Source organism: Melanostigma gelatinosum, assembly GCF_949748355.1.
Source record: "Melanostigma gelatinosum genome assembly, chromosome: 2".
NCBI classification, from domain to species: Eukaryota; Metazoa; Chordata; class Actinopteri; order Perciformes; family Zoarcidae; genus Melanostigma; species Melanostigma gelatinosum.
Window position 1 is genome coordinate 25,600,835 of NC_136635.1, and position 16,531 is coordinate 25,617,365.

At 43.7% G+C, this 16,531-nt stretch overlaps 1 protein-coding gene across 4 annotated transcripts in view; it reads left to right on the plus strand.

The window, feature by feature from the left end:
• Positions 1-16,531, plus strand: part of chd9 (chromodomain helicase DNA binding protein 9) — a 62,578-nt gene that overhangs the window by 31,888 nt on the left and 14,159 nt on the right. For all 4 annotated transcript variants that reach the window (XM_079292125.1, XM_079292126.1, XM_079292127.1 and 1 more), the window contains 14 exons: positions 1,586-1,691; positions 4,811-4,957; positions 5,812-5,880; positions 6,074-6,129; positions 6,833-6,950; positions 7,278-7,364; positions 7,621-7,758; positions 8,433-8,554; positions 9,601-9,844; positions 12,031-12,207; positions 12,426-12,569; positions 13,759-14,225; positions 15,526-15,721; positions 16,045-16,227. In XM_079292125.1, the coding sequence (XP_079148251.1) occupies positions 1,586-1,691; positions 4,811-4,957; positions 5,812-5,880; positions 6,074-6,129; positions 6,833-6,950; positions 7,278-7,364; positions 7,621-7,758; positions 8,433-8,554; positions 9,601-9,844; positions 12,031-12,207; positions 12,426-12,569; positions 13,759-14,225; positions 15,526-15,721; positions 16,045-16,227 (2,254 nt within the window). The remainder of the gene's footprint in view (positions 1-1,585; positions 1,692-4,810; positions 4,958-5,811; positions 5,881-6,073; positions 6,130-6,832; positions 6,951-7,277; positions 7,365-7,620; positions 7,759-8,432; positions 8,555-9,600; positions 9,845-12,030; positions 12,208-12,425; positions 12,570-13,758; positions 14,226-15,525; positions 15,722-16,044; positions 16,228-16,531) is intronic.

Here is a 16,531-nt window from a genome sequence, read left to right on the forward strand (position 1 = left end):
AAATACATGGAATAAAAAAATAAAAAAAAGTGTCTCTTTTAAATGGTTGACTTGTTGAACAATCTGATATGCGGTCTTACCAGGTTGGCTTCCTGTTCCTTACAGGACCTCCTCCTGTCTAGTGGGGCCACTTGCTGTCCAACAGAATGAATGTTTGCTAACAATTGAAGATATTGGCAAGCGTGGGAATCTTTTTGTTCACACTCGATACGAGTCCCTGATGTAATCTCGTGTGAACGAGTCCTACTGGGACGTCCTTCTCACGAGAGGCATACCTGCTCATGCAACAGTGTGCGGAGCACAGAGCGTGTTTGCCTTCGAAGTGAGGTTTTGTAATGTTTATGAAACCGAGAGTGAGAGAGTGAAGATGCCGTTGCGTGTCAGTGTGATAGCACCCCCAATCACACCAAGCCCGGGTTTTGGCGCCCGTGGCTTCCATGAGATAATACATGTGGAGAGGCGCCAAGATAGGAAGCGTGTGCATATGTGGTGAGAGAATGTATGGGGAAAGGTCACAGAAATAATATGCGACTGTGTGTGGAAGAGAGCGTTGAGGATGAAGCTCTGGCAAAAAGTATAAGCTTTCTCTATTCATTGTGCAATCTGCTGCTATCTGGGCTCCTGATATCATCCCAGCAGTCTGTCTCGGTACTACAGTTGTACATTAGGCCATGCTGAGAATTGCAACACTCACAAACTTAGCAATTTTAGCTTAAAGGGGAACATATTTGCCTAATTATGATCAAATGATATTGAATCCGTGGACTAGGTGGGAGCAATTCCTCTCTCCATAAACTCTGGCAGCAGCTGCCGCGGTGAGGATGTTAATACATGTACGCGTTTCCTACCATACTTCAGCTGGTCCCGCACATGGGTGAAGTTTTCCTTTCTGCCAGAAATAATCTTAGGTGAATACAACAAACCTACTTTCTGGCAGAAAGCCCTCAAGGCAAATGTGTGCGCGTTTCCCTTCGCGGTTAGTGTATGTATGTATGTCTAAAATTGCATGCTGACAGCCGTGCAGTGAGAGATTCTTAAAGAATATAAGCTACCGCTGCATGTATTGTTTATGGGCCGCAGTGCTGCAGATGCCAATCTATGGATTATTTTCATTCACTCCATCTTGCATACTGGTGCAAACCTGCAGGGGGCTATGCGTGTGCAGCCTGCAATGAAATGAAAAATGTTTTTCAATCTTCAACGTGCTGCTTATTGGTTCGTCTGCCATGGTCTCTTTTTAACGTCTGTATGACGACACTCATTAAAGACGGTCCTTCTCCCGAGCAGTTGAAGATATTTTTTATCATTGTCAGATTAATTTTTAGAAATGTTGATATGAACACTGCCGCCATTTGTGAGATTCTTAAACACATGTTAAATGTTGCTAGACATTAATTATACATGGAATTGGTTTCATTACACAGATCAAACACCTAAAGACCGCCTGTGCAGATGATCTCGAGTCACCTCTGGGCATTGTCATGACTCCCGTTAACAACCTTTAACGTTACTGTATCAACGTGGTTTCATTACTTCAGCTATCATCTCATCAGTCGTATTCATGGTGTGCTTTTCCTCCCCACAGGAAAATTGTGATCAAGATTGGGAAGAAGAAGAAGAAGCGAAAGCCGGAGTCTTCAGAGGAGTCCGATGATGACCCCCCCACTCGACACTCTGCTAAAGATGACTCCGTAAGATCCAGCATTTACACACACTCGCAAACTGACAGTCTTAAACTGTGAGACGACACTCTTCAGTGAATTGCCTTCATTTGACTGTTTTACTTCCCCGCCTTATTCAGTTGAGGTTGTGACGTTAATACACGTGTTGTCACACCTCTGCTAAAAGAAAACATATGGAAATTCCCGATCTTTTTCCATCCCGGTACAAGGCGTTGAGTGAAGCGGCGTCCTCGGTCTGGCTGTTGACACGGCTGCCGAGCCCAGAGGAAGGCTTCACAGACTGGGCTCGAGCCTTGGTGGATTGACTCTGTGGTTCACCTGGGGGTCATGCAGTGGGTGGCTATCTCAAGTACGCTCGCTTATCCGTGCTGATGACGGAGATATGACGGAGACATCATCAACTCGGCATTATCTAGATCAGCGGTTCCCAAACTTTTTAGGCCGCGCACCCCCTTCTACATCCCGACCAGGTTCGCGCACCCCCCCCCCCCCCTTAATAAAAAAAAAAAAAAAGAAGCAACAGAGCCTTTTAAGCCTTCATAGCCGCATAAGAATCGGACCAATGAGAGAACAGTTTGCTCGCGCGTGGCATTTGTTTACAAGATTTAGTCCGCTGTTAAATGTTGCAGTGTGAACACAAACCGAACAAAGGAGCAACTGCAACAACGCAAACGAACTGAAGGTGTGAAAACGCCCTGAAACACTGCAACAAAGTTTCAATAACTTTCAGTGACACAACGTGTCACTTTTAAAGAGCAATACGGATGCGATCACACACGCACAGGCTCAGAGGCAGATTATCACATTTCATTTACAATTAATGAGCGACTAATGTAGCCAGGATGTCTTCGGACAAAGCATCGATGCGGCGCGACACAGTGTTGTTGGACACCGGGATCATGTCCAACTCGTTTGCTTCTTTCTCCCCAATCATACATTCCACCATCTCTCTGGCAGCTGGCAAGCACACGTCTTCGGCGATTGTGTGCGGTAGCCCCTTTCTCGCTCTTCTGTAACCAGATATGAAGCCCGTAGTGCGTCATTTATAGACCCAACACATGAATGAGACTGCAGTTGTTTTTGGCTGTTTTGTAACTCCTCCAATTTCGATATAAAGAATGTAAGGGGCTTTTGACTTGCACTGGCATGCTTGGTGTTCAGGTGGCGACGTAAATAAGAGCTTCAGACTGTTAGCCAGAACCTCACTGCACACCACGCACTGTGGCTTTGGGGAATCTGCGTTGCCAATCCAAGTGAAGCCCAGACACAGATACTTTTCATCATATTTCCTCTTTTTTTTTCCCAGTCTGATGCTCACTCTCGTTTCCTCTTTTTCACCTTGACTCCGCGATGGGCCGATGTGCTCCCGATTTGTCTGTGCAATCCCTTCCTCCTTCCTCCGTCTCATCTTCCTCTGACTCGATTTCTTCTCCCGGTCTCTCCCCACGCATCTCTCCGTTCCCCTCGCCTCCGATTCCTCTCTCTCTCTCTGTCCCTCTCCTCTTTTACGACTGATAGCTTCAGATGTCCCACCTGACAGTTTTTAAATTAAAATTACATTTTTTTTTAATATTTAATATTATTACACCATCAGACCGCCATTACACTTTTCCTCTCGCGCACCCCCTAGAGGCAGCTCGCGCACCCCACTTTGGGAATCCCTGATCTAGATCAACAGCACCCTGACGTGCACGCACCTAAATTTAACTGAAGTTTTCATTTAAAAGGAAACGCAGTTGCCACAGCCGCCAGTGAAATTAAAATCCTCCAGGGATGTCATGTTTGTTTGACAACACTTAGCTAAATTAAGGGATCACATAGTTTTTTTTATTTAAAATCCAGATTCTATTTTCCACGAGAGAACCCGCTCTGCTATGGGGATAACATGCAAACCTCACACAGAAGTGCCGCCCAGCCCGGGATCGAACCTGGGCCTCTCTTGCTGTGAGGCGACAGTGCCAGCTACCGTGCAGCACCGAGGTTTTCTTCTTCCTTTTTAACCTTTTATAGATATCTGCCATGTTAAGAGTGACATGTCTGAATGAGTGGGGATGACAACATGTGACTTTGTATCCTCCTCCGCCCCACCACCTCCTCCGTCTTTCCCTTTTGCCTCCTATCCGGACTCTTGCCTATAATGTAATTACTCTCATGAAACACCGCCCATGGCCTCGATGAATACAGTCCGACGATGACTCATTGAGGATGATCCTGTGGAAGAAGTCAAAGTGCCGTGGCTGACAGCTAGGAAAGGAAAAGCATGGGCCACCGCAGGGGTTCAGTACTCTAGTCGTGGCAGGTTTGACTCTGCAGCTTCTGGTCAGCTTGGGTTTGGGGATGTGAGGGTATATCTCCACGGGGATGTTATACTCCACACTTAATTAGCTTTGGCTCAGTGGCATTTATTCCTAATTAACTACATATTAGCATCAGGGGGGGCTCATGTATTGATGCGGAATACAGCAGCCCACGCATATGATCATTAATAAAGGCTTGACGGGAAGAATTAGAAAGAAGCTGGATTTTAAAGCACTCTTGTTTTGCGTGTGGGGTTTTTCAGTGCATACTGTTATCAGAATTTCTTCCTTGTTTCATTTAAATTGAATATGAATAGCTAGAGTTCTCTGTTGAATCAAAATTATTGATTGCATCAACAATGTCACAGGGACAGTCGGAGATCTAACAACCTGCGTGAGTAAATGTTGTATCCGGAGTAACCACGATGTCTGGCCGTTGTTGCAAACTCGGAGGCTTGACAATAAATAAGTCATGACTCATGATTGAGGGAACAGTGTGCTACTGTGTGGTTTTTCAGTGTGGTTTACCGCGGAGCATCTCTGTGACTTCATTGGTATACGCGTGTATAATAGTGATATTGATGCTTTTTATGATACACGGTGAGACAAGCACACACTGAGAATAACGTTGCGTAAATGGCCAGTAAGCACGAGTGCACTGTACATGTGCAAGATAATCATTTGTTCTAGCGGCGTGAACATCTGCTCAAACCTGCCCCACCTGCACAAGTCAGATTACTGATAAAAGTGGTGATGTTGATGTATGAAGTAGCTGATCAAGATCAGTTGAATCTATTGTAAATGTGTTTTTTTCCTCCTTGGCGTTCCTAGAAGAGGCGATCCAATCGGCAGGTGAAGAGAAAGAAATACGCTGAAGAGCTGGAGGCCAGGTTGTCTGATGACGAGGTTAAGGTTAATGTCAAGGCCAAGAAAGCCAACACTGGAGCATCCAAACAGCCTGCTGTTCAACTCTTTGTCGTAAGTAGTTCTGCCTACAACCCCCCAGTTGCTTAGAAGTAGAGTTTAAATGTATTCATTTTTGAGAAAACATGAAAAAGAGAGTGCGGAGAGAGACTCGTTACTTCCATTGCCGATGAATCATTAATTGTATTTAAAGTATTTGTTGGCTAACAAACAATCCATGCAAAGAATGTGTTTCTGGCAACGATGCACTAAATACTGTTGAAAAGAACTTACTTGTCTACCGGAAAAACAAGCACACACTTGGTGGAAGAGAAACGGCACAACATGCCCAGTGCAGCGCAGCGCAGCTTGTTCTCCTCAGCAACACATTGACGTACAAACCAGGACCCCTGCAGTAGGCCTGTACAAACTGGAGGACAATGCCGAGTCGGTGCCCATTTAAAAATGTACAGAACGACAGGGAAATCCGGATGGGATTAATGTGACGATGGCTCTGCTGAAAAACACTTTTCTACAAATATATCGTCAAAGTTCCACCCTGCTTTTCCTCGTCTAAATCAGTGATACTTCTTGAGTTGCTCTGCCGGAGTAGCGAACTCTAGCCCCTCAAGTCAGTTTTATTCATGTGCAACAAATATGCCAAAGGGGTTCACAATCCGTTGGACTTATGGCAGCCTCTAACCATAGGTCTTCTGCTCAGATAAGGAACAAAAACAAGAGTAGACACCTCAGGAAGAGCACAACTGTGTGCAGACGGTGCAGTTTTTATTTGCATTGTTGTTATTGCACGTGTGTGTGTGGTTTTTGTATTCTGAAGTGTCCTGAGGCGTATGCAAATACTTTCTGCTCAGAGGGGAACTATGAAGTAACACTTGACATTAAATCCTTCATGTCCGCTGCATTTGTAGGAGAATCCCAGTGAAGAGGATGCTGCGGTTGTTGACAAAATCATGTCTTCTCGTATCGCCAAGAATGAGGTAGGGATGTTCTGCCCTTTCTTTCCCTGCATTTTAGTGATTTTGTTGGATATTGAGATCTTTATTTGTATATTTTATCAATCTAAATTGACTTTATGATATGGCATAATACAGCCATTAGCTGCAAGTGAAAGAAGAGATGGAAGTTAGTCTGTAATTGTATATTGTTCTCTTGTTTTAAACCTCTCTACAGGTCTCTCCAGGAGTGGTGGTCGAAGGAGAGGAGTTTTTTGTAAAATACAAAAACTAGTAAGTTCACTTGCAGTTTGTTTGAATTAGCAACTGTTTTTATGAACAACACGATGAACAATAACAGAAATATTCAAAAATATGTTGTGATTATTTGTGTGTATTATACTTGTATAAGTAAGTGTGTGGTCTGTTCATAGTTGCCATTGCAGATAATATTGTTCTACTTCCTAAATTCTAACACACATTTTTAAAAACTAAACTGAAGGCATTGTGAAAAGATGCTGAATAAGAACTATGTGCTTACATGAGTACACAAGCGTCTCAGGCATCCTGGGTCACCTTTCACTCTTGCAATGTAAATGCTGCAACAGCGATTACATTTCTCTTAGGTGAACTCAGGAGCATTATCGAACATTAGGTTTACCACCACGGCCTCCCAGAGAAATTATTTCTTTTCACCTGACGGATAATCTGTCATCAGCCAGATTGCGTTGATTAAGTTTTCATCCAAACGATGAAAATGATTTTAAAATGACTGTCACACAAGAAATTTGATATACCAAACATAATGGAGGTCAGCGACTTTCTAAACGGCATTTCAGTAAAAAAACAACCTGTGACCACATCTGCAGTCTGTGTTCACACCTGCTGGCCTCAGCGGTTGCCCCAGATGCTGTTTAGAGGGTGTTTTTCAGGGTTTCTCACCTTAGCCTGAATGTGTGTGTGTGTGTGTGTGTGTGTGTGTGTGTGCGGGTATCAGCTCCTACCTACACTGTGAGTGGGCCACGGAGCAGCAGCTGGTGAAGGACAAGAGGATTCAGCAGAAGATCAAACGTTTCAAGATGAAACAAGCACAGAGGGCGCTCTTCTTTGCAGATGTAAGGCTGTGCGGCTGTGTTTTTGTCTGTTGACATTCTCTGTAGCGTGTACTGTCTTTATATTATGTGGACAATCATATTTTGGCATTTGTTATGAGCAGGCGTGTGTTTAGTGTACATGGATATGAATGTGTGTGTGTGGATGTTTAATTTACTTTTTGTGTTTTGTCTGTGTGGGCAGACACATCTGTGTGCACACATTTGAATCTCTTAACTCGCTGACTCGATGCAGTAGTGATACTTGTCTCAGATTCCAGATGGTGAGTGGGCATTTCGGTTTATTCTCCCTCTTTTTTTCCCTCTTGTCTTTCTTTGTGTCTCTCTCAGATGGAAGAGGACCCCTTTAACCCGGACTATGTAGAGGTAGACAGAGTGCTGGAGGTGTCGTATTGTGAGGACAAAGACACGGGAGAGGTAAAGTTAATCATCTTCCGTTTATTAATTAAATCGCTGTGTGTGTGTACGTGGCTGAACATGCGTTACTCTTTTATGGTTTTGTGGGGGGGTTTTTTTCTTCCACTATATTCTCCACTCTAGTGATGTCTTTGTATCTCAGAAGGGCCCAAGGCCATCCTAACGGGCTTCCTCGCAGCCTTTGTTAATATTATGAAAGCAGAGCTTTGCCTCGCGCTAGTCTTTTGCAGCGCTAATTCTCCTCTGGCTGCTGCAGGAGGTGGTGTACTACCTGGTGAAGTGGTGCTCGCTGCCTTATGAGGACAGCACCTGGGAGCTAAAGGATGACGTCGAACAGAGCAAGATTGAAGAGTTTGAGCAGCTGCAGGCAGTCAAGCCAGACTCGCACAGGGTGGTAAGCTATGCCTGCCGACATTCCTGTGTGTGTGTGTGTGTGTGTGTGTGTGTGTGTGTGTGTGTAAATTTGTTCACTCCTCGGTGAACAAACCGAGGAGACTCAGAAACACCTGCTGCCAGTCACTTCAAGAGCAGTGAATGACGTTTGGGCTGTAAAAAATAAGATATTCACTCGTTAAGATTAAAGCTAAAATTTGAAGGGGATGGTGATAAAAGGACGTGTTTTTAACTGCAAATCGTAGACTGTGCCCCATGAAGCGAAACACATGGTTGTATTTATAGTATAGTGTTGTAACCAGACGTCACACAGATTTGTCATGTGATTTGTACTGTCTTGGATAAGCTCTAACTCAACAGTCCCTTCAGGATTGTTTTTCAGGTTATATTTACTCTTGTCATAGTCTCCTCCGAGAGAGTCGCACTGCTTCCCAGTATTGAAACAATGCATAAATGCTTGCGGCCATGCATATACAATAAAACCGGCGTCACTACCACACCACCGTTTGCCACGTTTCCCTCTTTGCCTTACTTTTAAAAAACACCATTGAGTGCTGTCACTTCTCCTAAGATTGCCCCTCGTCTGTCATTGCGTTCATTCGACATCTAAAATGTAAACGTGGAATCGATTTCAAAACCCTCATTTTAACTCTCCATTTACAATATGTCACTTAGGATCGGCCCCCAGCCAATCTGTGGAAGAAGAGGGAACATTCGAGGGAATACATCAATGGCAACAGCCTCAGGGACTACCAGCTAGAAGGAGTAAACTGGCTCCTCTTCAACTGGTACAACAGGTCAGTTTCTTGTATGTGCATACAACTTCCGCACACTTTTTCAAATGGAAAGACAAATAGTAGATTTAGGATATACCTCACACCTCAAGCAAAATGGCAACTCTTTTTTTTGTTTGCTTGTAAACTCAGTAATCCTATGCCGATTATTAAAAACTACTATATTGATTGATTCTGAGGTTTTTACGTAGGTATTGTGTATTTCAAGAGGAATCCGGTGCTTTGGGACTGGATAATGAATGATAAATCATTTTTCCTATTGTGTGGACCATGCTGTGATTTGGCTGTATTCACATTATTTGGTTGGGCCTTTAAGGAGAGTCAGATTTCCTGTCGAGGTGCACATTGCTGTAACAAAAATTGCTTTTCTTTGCCCACAATCACAAAAAGAGGTGCTGCACATTACATCTGGAGTATGAAGTGTCAGTCGGCTTGCATTAACCCAGGGAAACGGCTTTCTGTGTGAGCATGCAGGAGTTTGTGTATGCCTACGCAGAGAGATTCATCAAGAGTAGAGAGCCGCTCAAGAGGCCAGTGTTGCAATTAGCATCAAGACATAATACCCCCACCCACTGGACAGCTGAATAAATGGTTTGCCGGAGTACACCACGCAGCAGTTGCAATTGCCATTATGTTGTGTCTCATCTCTTCGGGGCTGTTATTACTGCCGATGATGTTGTTTTCTCCTCCCTTGTTTGCTGTTTATTCTCTTCGTGTCATGGGATTTTTGCATTTTCCTTGTTTTTCTTTATCTCCGCCACCCACTTTAAAAAAAAAAAAAAAAAAACATTTTTTTTTTAATCCCACTGCACATTTATTTTGTTTACTTTGAAACAGTGCAAAGGTTACAAGCACCAGAAATGATCCCGCTGAATACACGCTGTGGAGAAATAACATCTCATTCAGCAACATAGTCGGACTTAAAAATAATCCACATCCCCACACATTATGTATGGAGTACACCCCAGGGATATGATATAGTTTTCACACAGATGTCACCGATTGTGTCCCCGCGTCTTCCTCTTCTAACTCTTCTTTCCACCTGTCAGACGGAACTGCATCCTGGCAGACGAGATGGGCCTCGGAAAGACCATCCAGTCCATCACATTCCTCGAGGAGATCCTTCGTGTGGGCATTAAAGGGCCATTCCTCATCATTGCTCCGCTCTCCACTATTGCCAACTGGGAGCGCGAGTTCCATACTTGGACCAATCTCAATGTCATTGTCTACCATGGAAGCATGGTCAGCAGGCAGATGCTCCAACAATATGAGATGTATTTCAGGGATGCACAGGTAAATGGACAGAGATGAGTTTGCCTTTTATTTTTACAGGTCATGTTTATGATTGGGGTGTTTTTACAAATTTCCCCCTGGATGCAGACTTCTTCTACACATTATATACATTTTGGGTTTGTGGAACTATTGCTGTTTTAAGAGGGAACAATGCTGTCCGTCATGTTGTCTGTGTGTTTTGTCACCACAGTAATTGTTTTGGGCTGAGAGAAGCCATGAGGAGCAGAGCAACAATCAGTCACAGCTACCTTGCCTCACATACCGAACAGAATTGGAATTGTGAGGATTGAGAGGCCTTTTAGTTCATCCTGACATACCTAATGGCCCCGTTTTAAAAACGGATGAGCAGAAAGCAGCATCGCTGTGCTTACCTACAGACTGGAAAGCAGTGATTTACTTTGATTAAAGTAATCACAGGGCTGCTTTTTGGAGAACAGCAGCACTGTGTCAGCAACATGAAGTCCTGAGAGTAATCTAATAATATGTTCGAAAACAGGAAGCCTGCCCTGTATACAAAGATAGGAGTTGTTTATTAAAAAGCCAGGCAGAACGTGATTGCCATGTTTAACACACAGGCTACATACGCAGGAAAGAGGAAAGCAGGCAGCAAGGAACGATCGTGAATATCTCAGGAAAATGTTTCTGTAAGCGAAAAGGTCTGAAATGGCTAAAATGTATTTTTTAAAATCTGTACACTTAAACAGCGCCACAGATTTGACATCATTTCATGAAGCCCGTAGTTTCTCACCGGGTTGGTTGAGAGAACATTTTTACGAACAAGTGGTTCATAGTGCTAACGTGGCATGCAACAGGATTCAAAGGAGGGCACGTGCCCAACAGTAAGTAGGCTGCTGGGTAGTTAGTGAGCCTTGGGAAGAGGCTTTCTGTGGTTGGCAGGCCATGTGATGTGTCACAACAGGCAGTTAGAAGCGCTTAGTATTCAGACGAACCGTAGGAGGAATTAAAGCGAACGAGAGCAGAACAGAGCGAAGCCGCCACCAGGCTGTCTCCCAGGCAGCCTGTGATGTCATAGCAGGCCCCAAGGGGAGCTCTCCATCAGCGCTGCTCAGGCATATCAGAGAGAGAGAGAGAGAGAGAGAGAGAGGGGCTCCTCTACAGCAGTCTGTTGGCTGCCTGGCTGTGGGAGGGGGTTATCGGACAACTGAGTATCCCTCGAGGACTGTTGTCAAGGCAATAGATACAAATGGAGAGGCGGAGTGAAGAAAAGCCTCCTCAGACACAGACAGACAGACGGCACAAACACTCACATGCAGGTGTGCAGATGAGGAAAATCTGCGATGAATAAACAGCGTGCATATTAGCTACGTCTATCCTGCCTGGTTGTGTTTGAATACAGAGCTGGATGAGAATTTAATGTTTTAAATATATCTAATGTTTCTAGAGCAGCAACAGTAATGTTTACACTAAAGTAATGATATAAAATGTCTCACTGGAAACACATCTGACATATCAATAGAATAAATAATATTCCTGACATCAAAATACTGAGTGAAGGAAACGGACATCAGTCGACATCAGCGGTTCCTCTGTCCTGCTGATGTGATCCAATTTGGCACATGTTAAGATGCAGAACTAAGCTAAACAGTTAGAATACATAGACAGCTTATGTTTTGGCTTGTGTAGCCGAGGGTTCTGTTGCGCCTGTACTTTATGACGGTAATAAAATCTTGACACAGAGCAGGAGAGAGGCTTCAGTGTTCATCGCGTTTCAGACGGTCTTTTGCGATGTGTTTATGTTCGTGTCGCGATGGCGATGAAAATACAATTTATCTATCAGCACTAGCACTCGTGTCCTGGTTATATTGTAGCTGGCTTTACAACCAAGAGGGGTCTTTTTAGATTGTCTGCAAAATCTTAAGATACAGTAAGCTGCCATGTGTTTGCCGTCAACAGCATACGGCTGCAAATTAGTAGTTTTCTAATGCTAACAGTTACATACTCATTACATTCTCTCAGAAAACAGCTTTTTTTTTTTATGACTGCAGGCATTCGGCGTCATTGAAATTCATAGCGCAATGCAAGTGAAATGTGTTTTTACACACCTCCACAGACACAATTTCCTGTGCATAGAAACAGGAATGTCATCAATATTTATTTGTTTTATAGATGCTTCGTGAGCCAGTATGACAGTTTGTCTGACATCTCCCCACCTTCTTTGTCTTCAGGGCCGTGTGATGCGAGGTTGCTACAAGTTCCACGCCGTCATCACCACGTTTGAGATGATCCTGGGAGGCTGTCCCGAACTCAACGCCATCGAGTGGCGCTGCGTTATCATCGATGAGGCCCACCGCCTCAAGAACAAGAACTGCAAGCTGCTAGAGGGCTTCAAGCTCATGAACCTGGTACAAAATCCACCAACTTCCAGACATAGAAATCTAACAAAAACCCTCATTTTTAATGTGTGCATTGTTAAACCTGTACTTTCTAGTTTTAAAACTAATTCCACCTATTTTGATGTCTCAAAACATTGTGTCCAGTTCCTGTCATTCTCTACAGTGTGTTGTCTGATGATCAAATGCGACTGAAACGTTCTCTTGTTGTGCGTGTTGTTCTCTTCCAGGAGCACAAGGCCCTGCTGACGGGTACTCCTCTCCAGAACACAGTGGAGGAGCTCTTCAGCCTGCTCCACTTCCTGGAGCCAGCACGTTTCCCCTCAGAAAGCACCTTCATGCAGGAATTTGGAGACCTCAAGACTGAGGAGCAGGTGAGCCGCGGCATACATAGAGAAGATGTCCTGACATTTCTAGGTTTTGTGAATATTCAGTATTGATAATGGAAGTCAGAAATCAGTCACACAATCAGGTCAGACAATGTTGTCTGAGCTTCTGGTTAATAAATGTAAAAATAAAAAAAAACATAATTTTTGGTGTAAAAACTACAGTTCAGTTTTTTTTTTTTTTTGAGCTCTACAATACACATTGTCGCTCAGATACAGTGACGATCCTATTGGTACAGATGGAACACTTGAATTGGGGCTTTTTTTAACTAGGCCACAGCGACATTTTGTACACAACACACACACTCGCTCTCACTCACTCACTCACTCACACAACATATGGTGGATAACTATAGCAGATAATGGGGTATTATGCTTCTCATTGTTACACTATGTATCAACACAGTTGCTCACAAGAAAAGAGTGTTTTACCTTTCCTTCTTCATATCGCTGTTTGGCGTTTCATTTTTAGGCAGAAGCACTGAAGAGATGCTCGAGAAAGGACCATGAAAATATGTTTTGAAGAGTAGTACGGTACTCATGCTGAAAGTTACAATATTGGGAACAGCTAGTACCCGACACACGGTACTAAATCTAGAAGCTCTTTGTACCAGTGGGGATATTATATCCTTTTCATAGTAAAAGTTGGTGTGAGTGCATTTTCAACAAATGTCATAACTGATGTTGAGGGCCTGTATGTGGAATAAAAAATGAACGCTGGTAGTTATGACACGTTACTGTTGACACAAACTCATGATTTGGGAAACTGTTTCTTCATCATTGAAAAAGACTAAATCTGAACATATATATTCATATAAAGTTAAGATATTCTACATTATCTTTCTACATCTATTCTACATTCTACACCCTTGACCCAAATCAATACTACAAGATCCGCACCCAGGCCATCCAGGAACTGAAAGGCTACTAATTGGCCTACTGCCAATTATAAAAAAAAATCAGTATGACATCATTCGATTTTTATATTCCATTTGGTAATGGAAAAGTCACTGGAGCGTGCAAACATTTCCGTAATGATGTGTATGGCACTGCTGTTCCGGTTTTAATCGGGACCAGCACAAACGCAGCACGTGTAACCCCATGCCTGTGTAGTGTAGAACATCCCACAGTTACTGAATGCAATACGATAACTCTCTTCTCATCTTTGGGCCCACAGGTACAGAAGCTTCAGGGTATCCTGAAGCCCATGATGCTGCGTCGGCTGAAGGAGGACGTGGAGAAGAAGTTGGCTCCTAAAGAGGAAACCATCATCGAGGTTGAGCTGACCAACATTCAGAAGAAATACTACCGCGCCATCATTGAGAGGAACTTCTCTTTCCTGGCTAAAGGAGCTGGCCAGGCAAATATGCCCAACCTGGTCAACACCATGATGGAGCTGAGAAAGTGCTGCAACCACCCCTACCTCATCAAAGGAGCAGAGGAGAAGATCCTAGAGGACTTCAGGGAGGTGTATAGCCCCACTGCAATGGACTTTCACCTGCGAGCTATGGTGCAGTCTGCCGGGAAGCTGGTCCTTATTGACAAACTGCTGCCCAAGATGAAGGCCGGAGGGCACAGGGTGCTCATCTTCTCCCAGATGGTGCGCTGCCTTGACATCTTGGAAGACTACCTCATTCAGAGAAGGTAATGGTGACCGATGATAGATTTGTTGTCCCTGAAAAAATATATATAATTTGTGCATAAGATTCGTTTACGTTTTTTTTCTTGACCATATAAAACTTTGAATTGTTAACTTGGTGCTGCGGCTCTAAAATGTAAAGTATCATCTGGCTTTATTAGAATTGTTGTGATTGAAAGAAAAGCAAATTTGTGGTACAGTTTACTGGGATCACTCTGTAGCTGCTACACATGTAAAGGATGATCTGACTCCTATCGGTTAGGGTCAGTATGTCTGTAGTGGTGTGTCCTCATGCAATACATGATAGCCATTTGTTAGAGAGAGTACTGTAGTTGGCAGCAGAAGCATTAGTGATTAGAGGTGTGGAGCCTGGTGTTTCATCACATCAATTAAGACAAAACAACACATCCTTCCATCTATTTCTGCATCCGTTCTTCCTGTTTGGGCCAAAATGTGCTGTATCATAGCATGCACTAGACAATATGTAGTGTAGCCACATGCAACATGCAAACACTAATTACCCACCCATTTTTCTCTCTGTGCAAAATGTATGATTTGTTAGCTCTATAATTAGAGTGAAAGAAAAAGGGGGGGAAAAGCAGAAAGGTTTTGTGTCTGAGGTAATGCCCAAAAGTCCCATTTTAAAAAGCTGAAATGGAGTGAGTGGTCAGGTAAAACTTAACAACGAGCCATAAGGGTTTAAATTGAATGGCATTTAGGAATTTGAATAGTGCATAAGAGTTTTCTGGTTTATAGTTCTCATCTTTTTCTTTAAGTTTTATGATTCATATACCTGACTTTTTTGGGTCTCTGTATGTACTTTTGTTGTTGCTCTCGTGTTTCTTTCTCTCTCTCGCTCTCCCCCCCCACCTGCAGCTGGAGCAAACCCTAAACTATTGTCAACATGTGAGGTGCTGCGCAGTACAGACCTCAGCAGCGGGCTATAGAAGCCACTATATTTAGACGGGCAGGTTTTCTGTTCTGTGAGGTTTCTTCTGACTGGAAGTGGTTTGCCCTGTGGGTCGGATTGTGGGAGGGGATGAGAATGGACACAAGGATGAAAGAGCATATAACCGCTCCTTGTAGAAATAGTTGTATTTATTGATTTGGGATACAGTTTCCAGGTGCAGAAGGGAAGCAAAATGAAAGTAAGGTTTTGGGTAAACATAACTATTTTGGATTGAGAGAGCTGTACAGTTTTGCAAAGACTGTGCAAACGTTCACAGTGAAGATATGCAGAACAAGCCATGTATTCAATCAGTTTTTGCAATGCATAAGTCATGACTCGCTTTTTTTGTGTTGCAGGTACTTGTACGAACGAATAGATGGACGCGTTCGTGGGAACTTGCGGCAGGCAGCTATCGACCGCTTCAGTAAGCCCGACTCGGAGCGCTTTGTTTTCCTTCTGTGCACAAGAGCTGGTGGCCTGGGAATCAACCTCACAGCAGCAGACACCTGCATCATCTTCGACTCGGACTGGAACCCGCAGAACGACTTGCAGGTATGACACGACCTGAGCAGTCGGTGCAACGTAGTGCTGTAGTGGATTTGTTCCATTAATGTGCAGGCATTCAAGAATTTTGGCATTCTAATAGTTGTCTCTCGTGTGACATCTGTTCATGTAAAGAACGACCAACGAGTCTCATCACCACAAAGAGACATTGTCCCATAAAGACCACATGCAAATTTCACTCAATGATTAAAATGACCATCGTTTAGGATCAGATGACGTTGATGCCAAACTAAAGATGTCATCACAAAATCTCCTTTTTTTTTATGTGCGGTGCATTTTACACGTTTTGTTTTCTCTTCTGCTCTTCACAGGCCCAGGCGCGCTGCCATCGTATCGGTCAGAACAAGGCAGTGAAGGTGTACCGTCTGATCACCAGGAACTCGTACGAGCGAGAAATGTTCGATCGCGCCAGCCTCAAGCTGGGCCTGGACAAAGCGGTGCTGCAGAGCATGAGTGGCCGAGATAACAGCCTGGGTGGAGGGGCCGGGGGAGGGGTAGGTTTGAGAATTGTCCAAATGGTCTGGAATCAAAAAGGGGAATTAAATCAATTAGTAATGTAAATTATGTTCAGTTAATTTTCAGAGAGGTGCTTGTTGTCAGACAGTGCTTGTGATGAAAGCGATCAATTTCACAAGAAGATCTTGGCGAGACGTTCACTATCTCGTCATCGCATTAACACAAAAAACGAGCAGGAAACGGCAAAGGCCTGGCGTGGCACTGTTCTAATCATAGAGAGCGTTTACACTTTTTATTCATTGTTTGTTTACTCTTTGCGGCTTATTCTCCTACTGCTCAGTT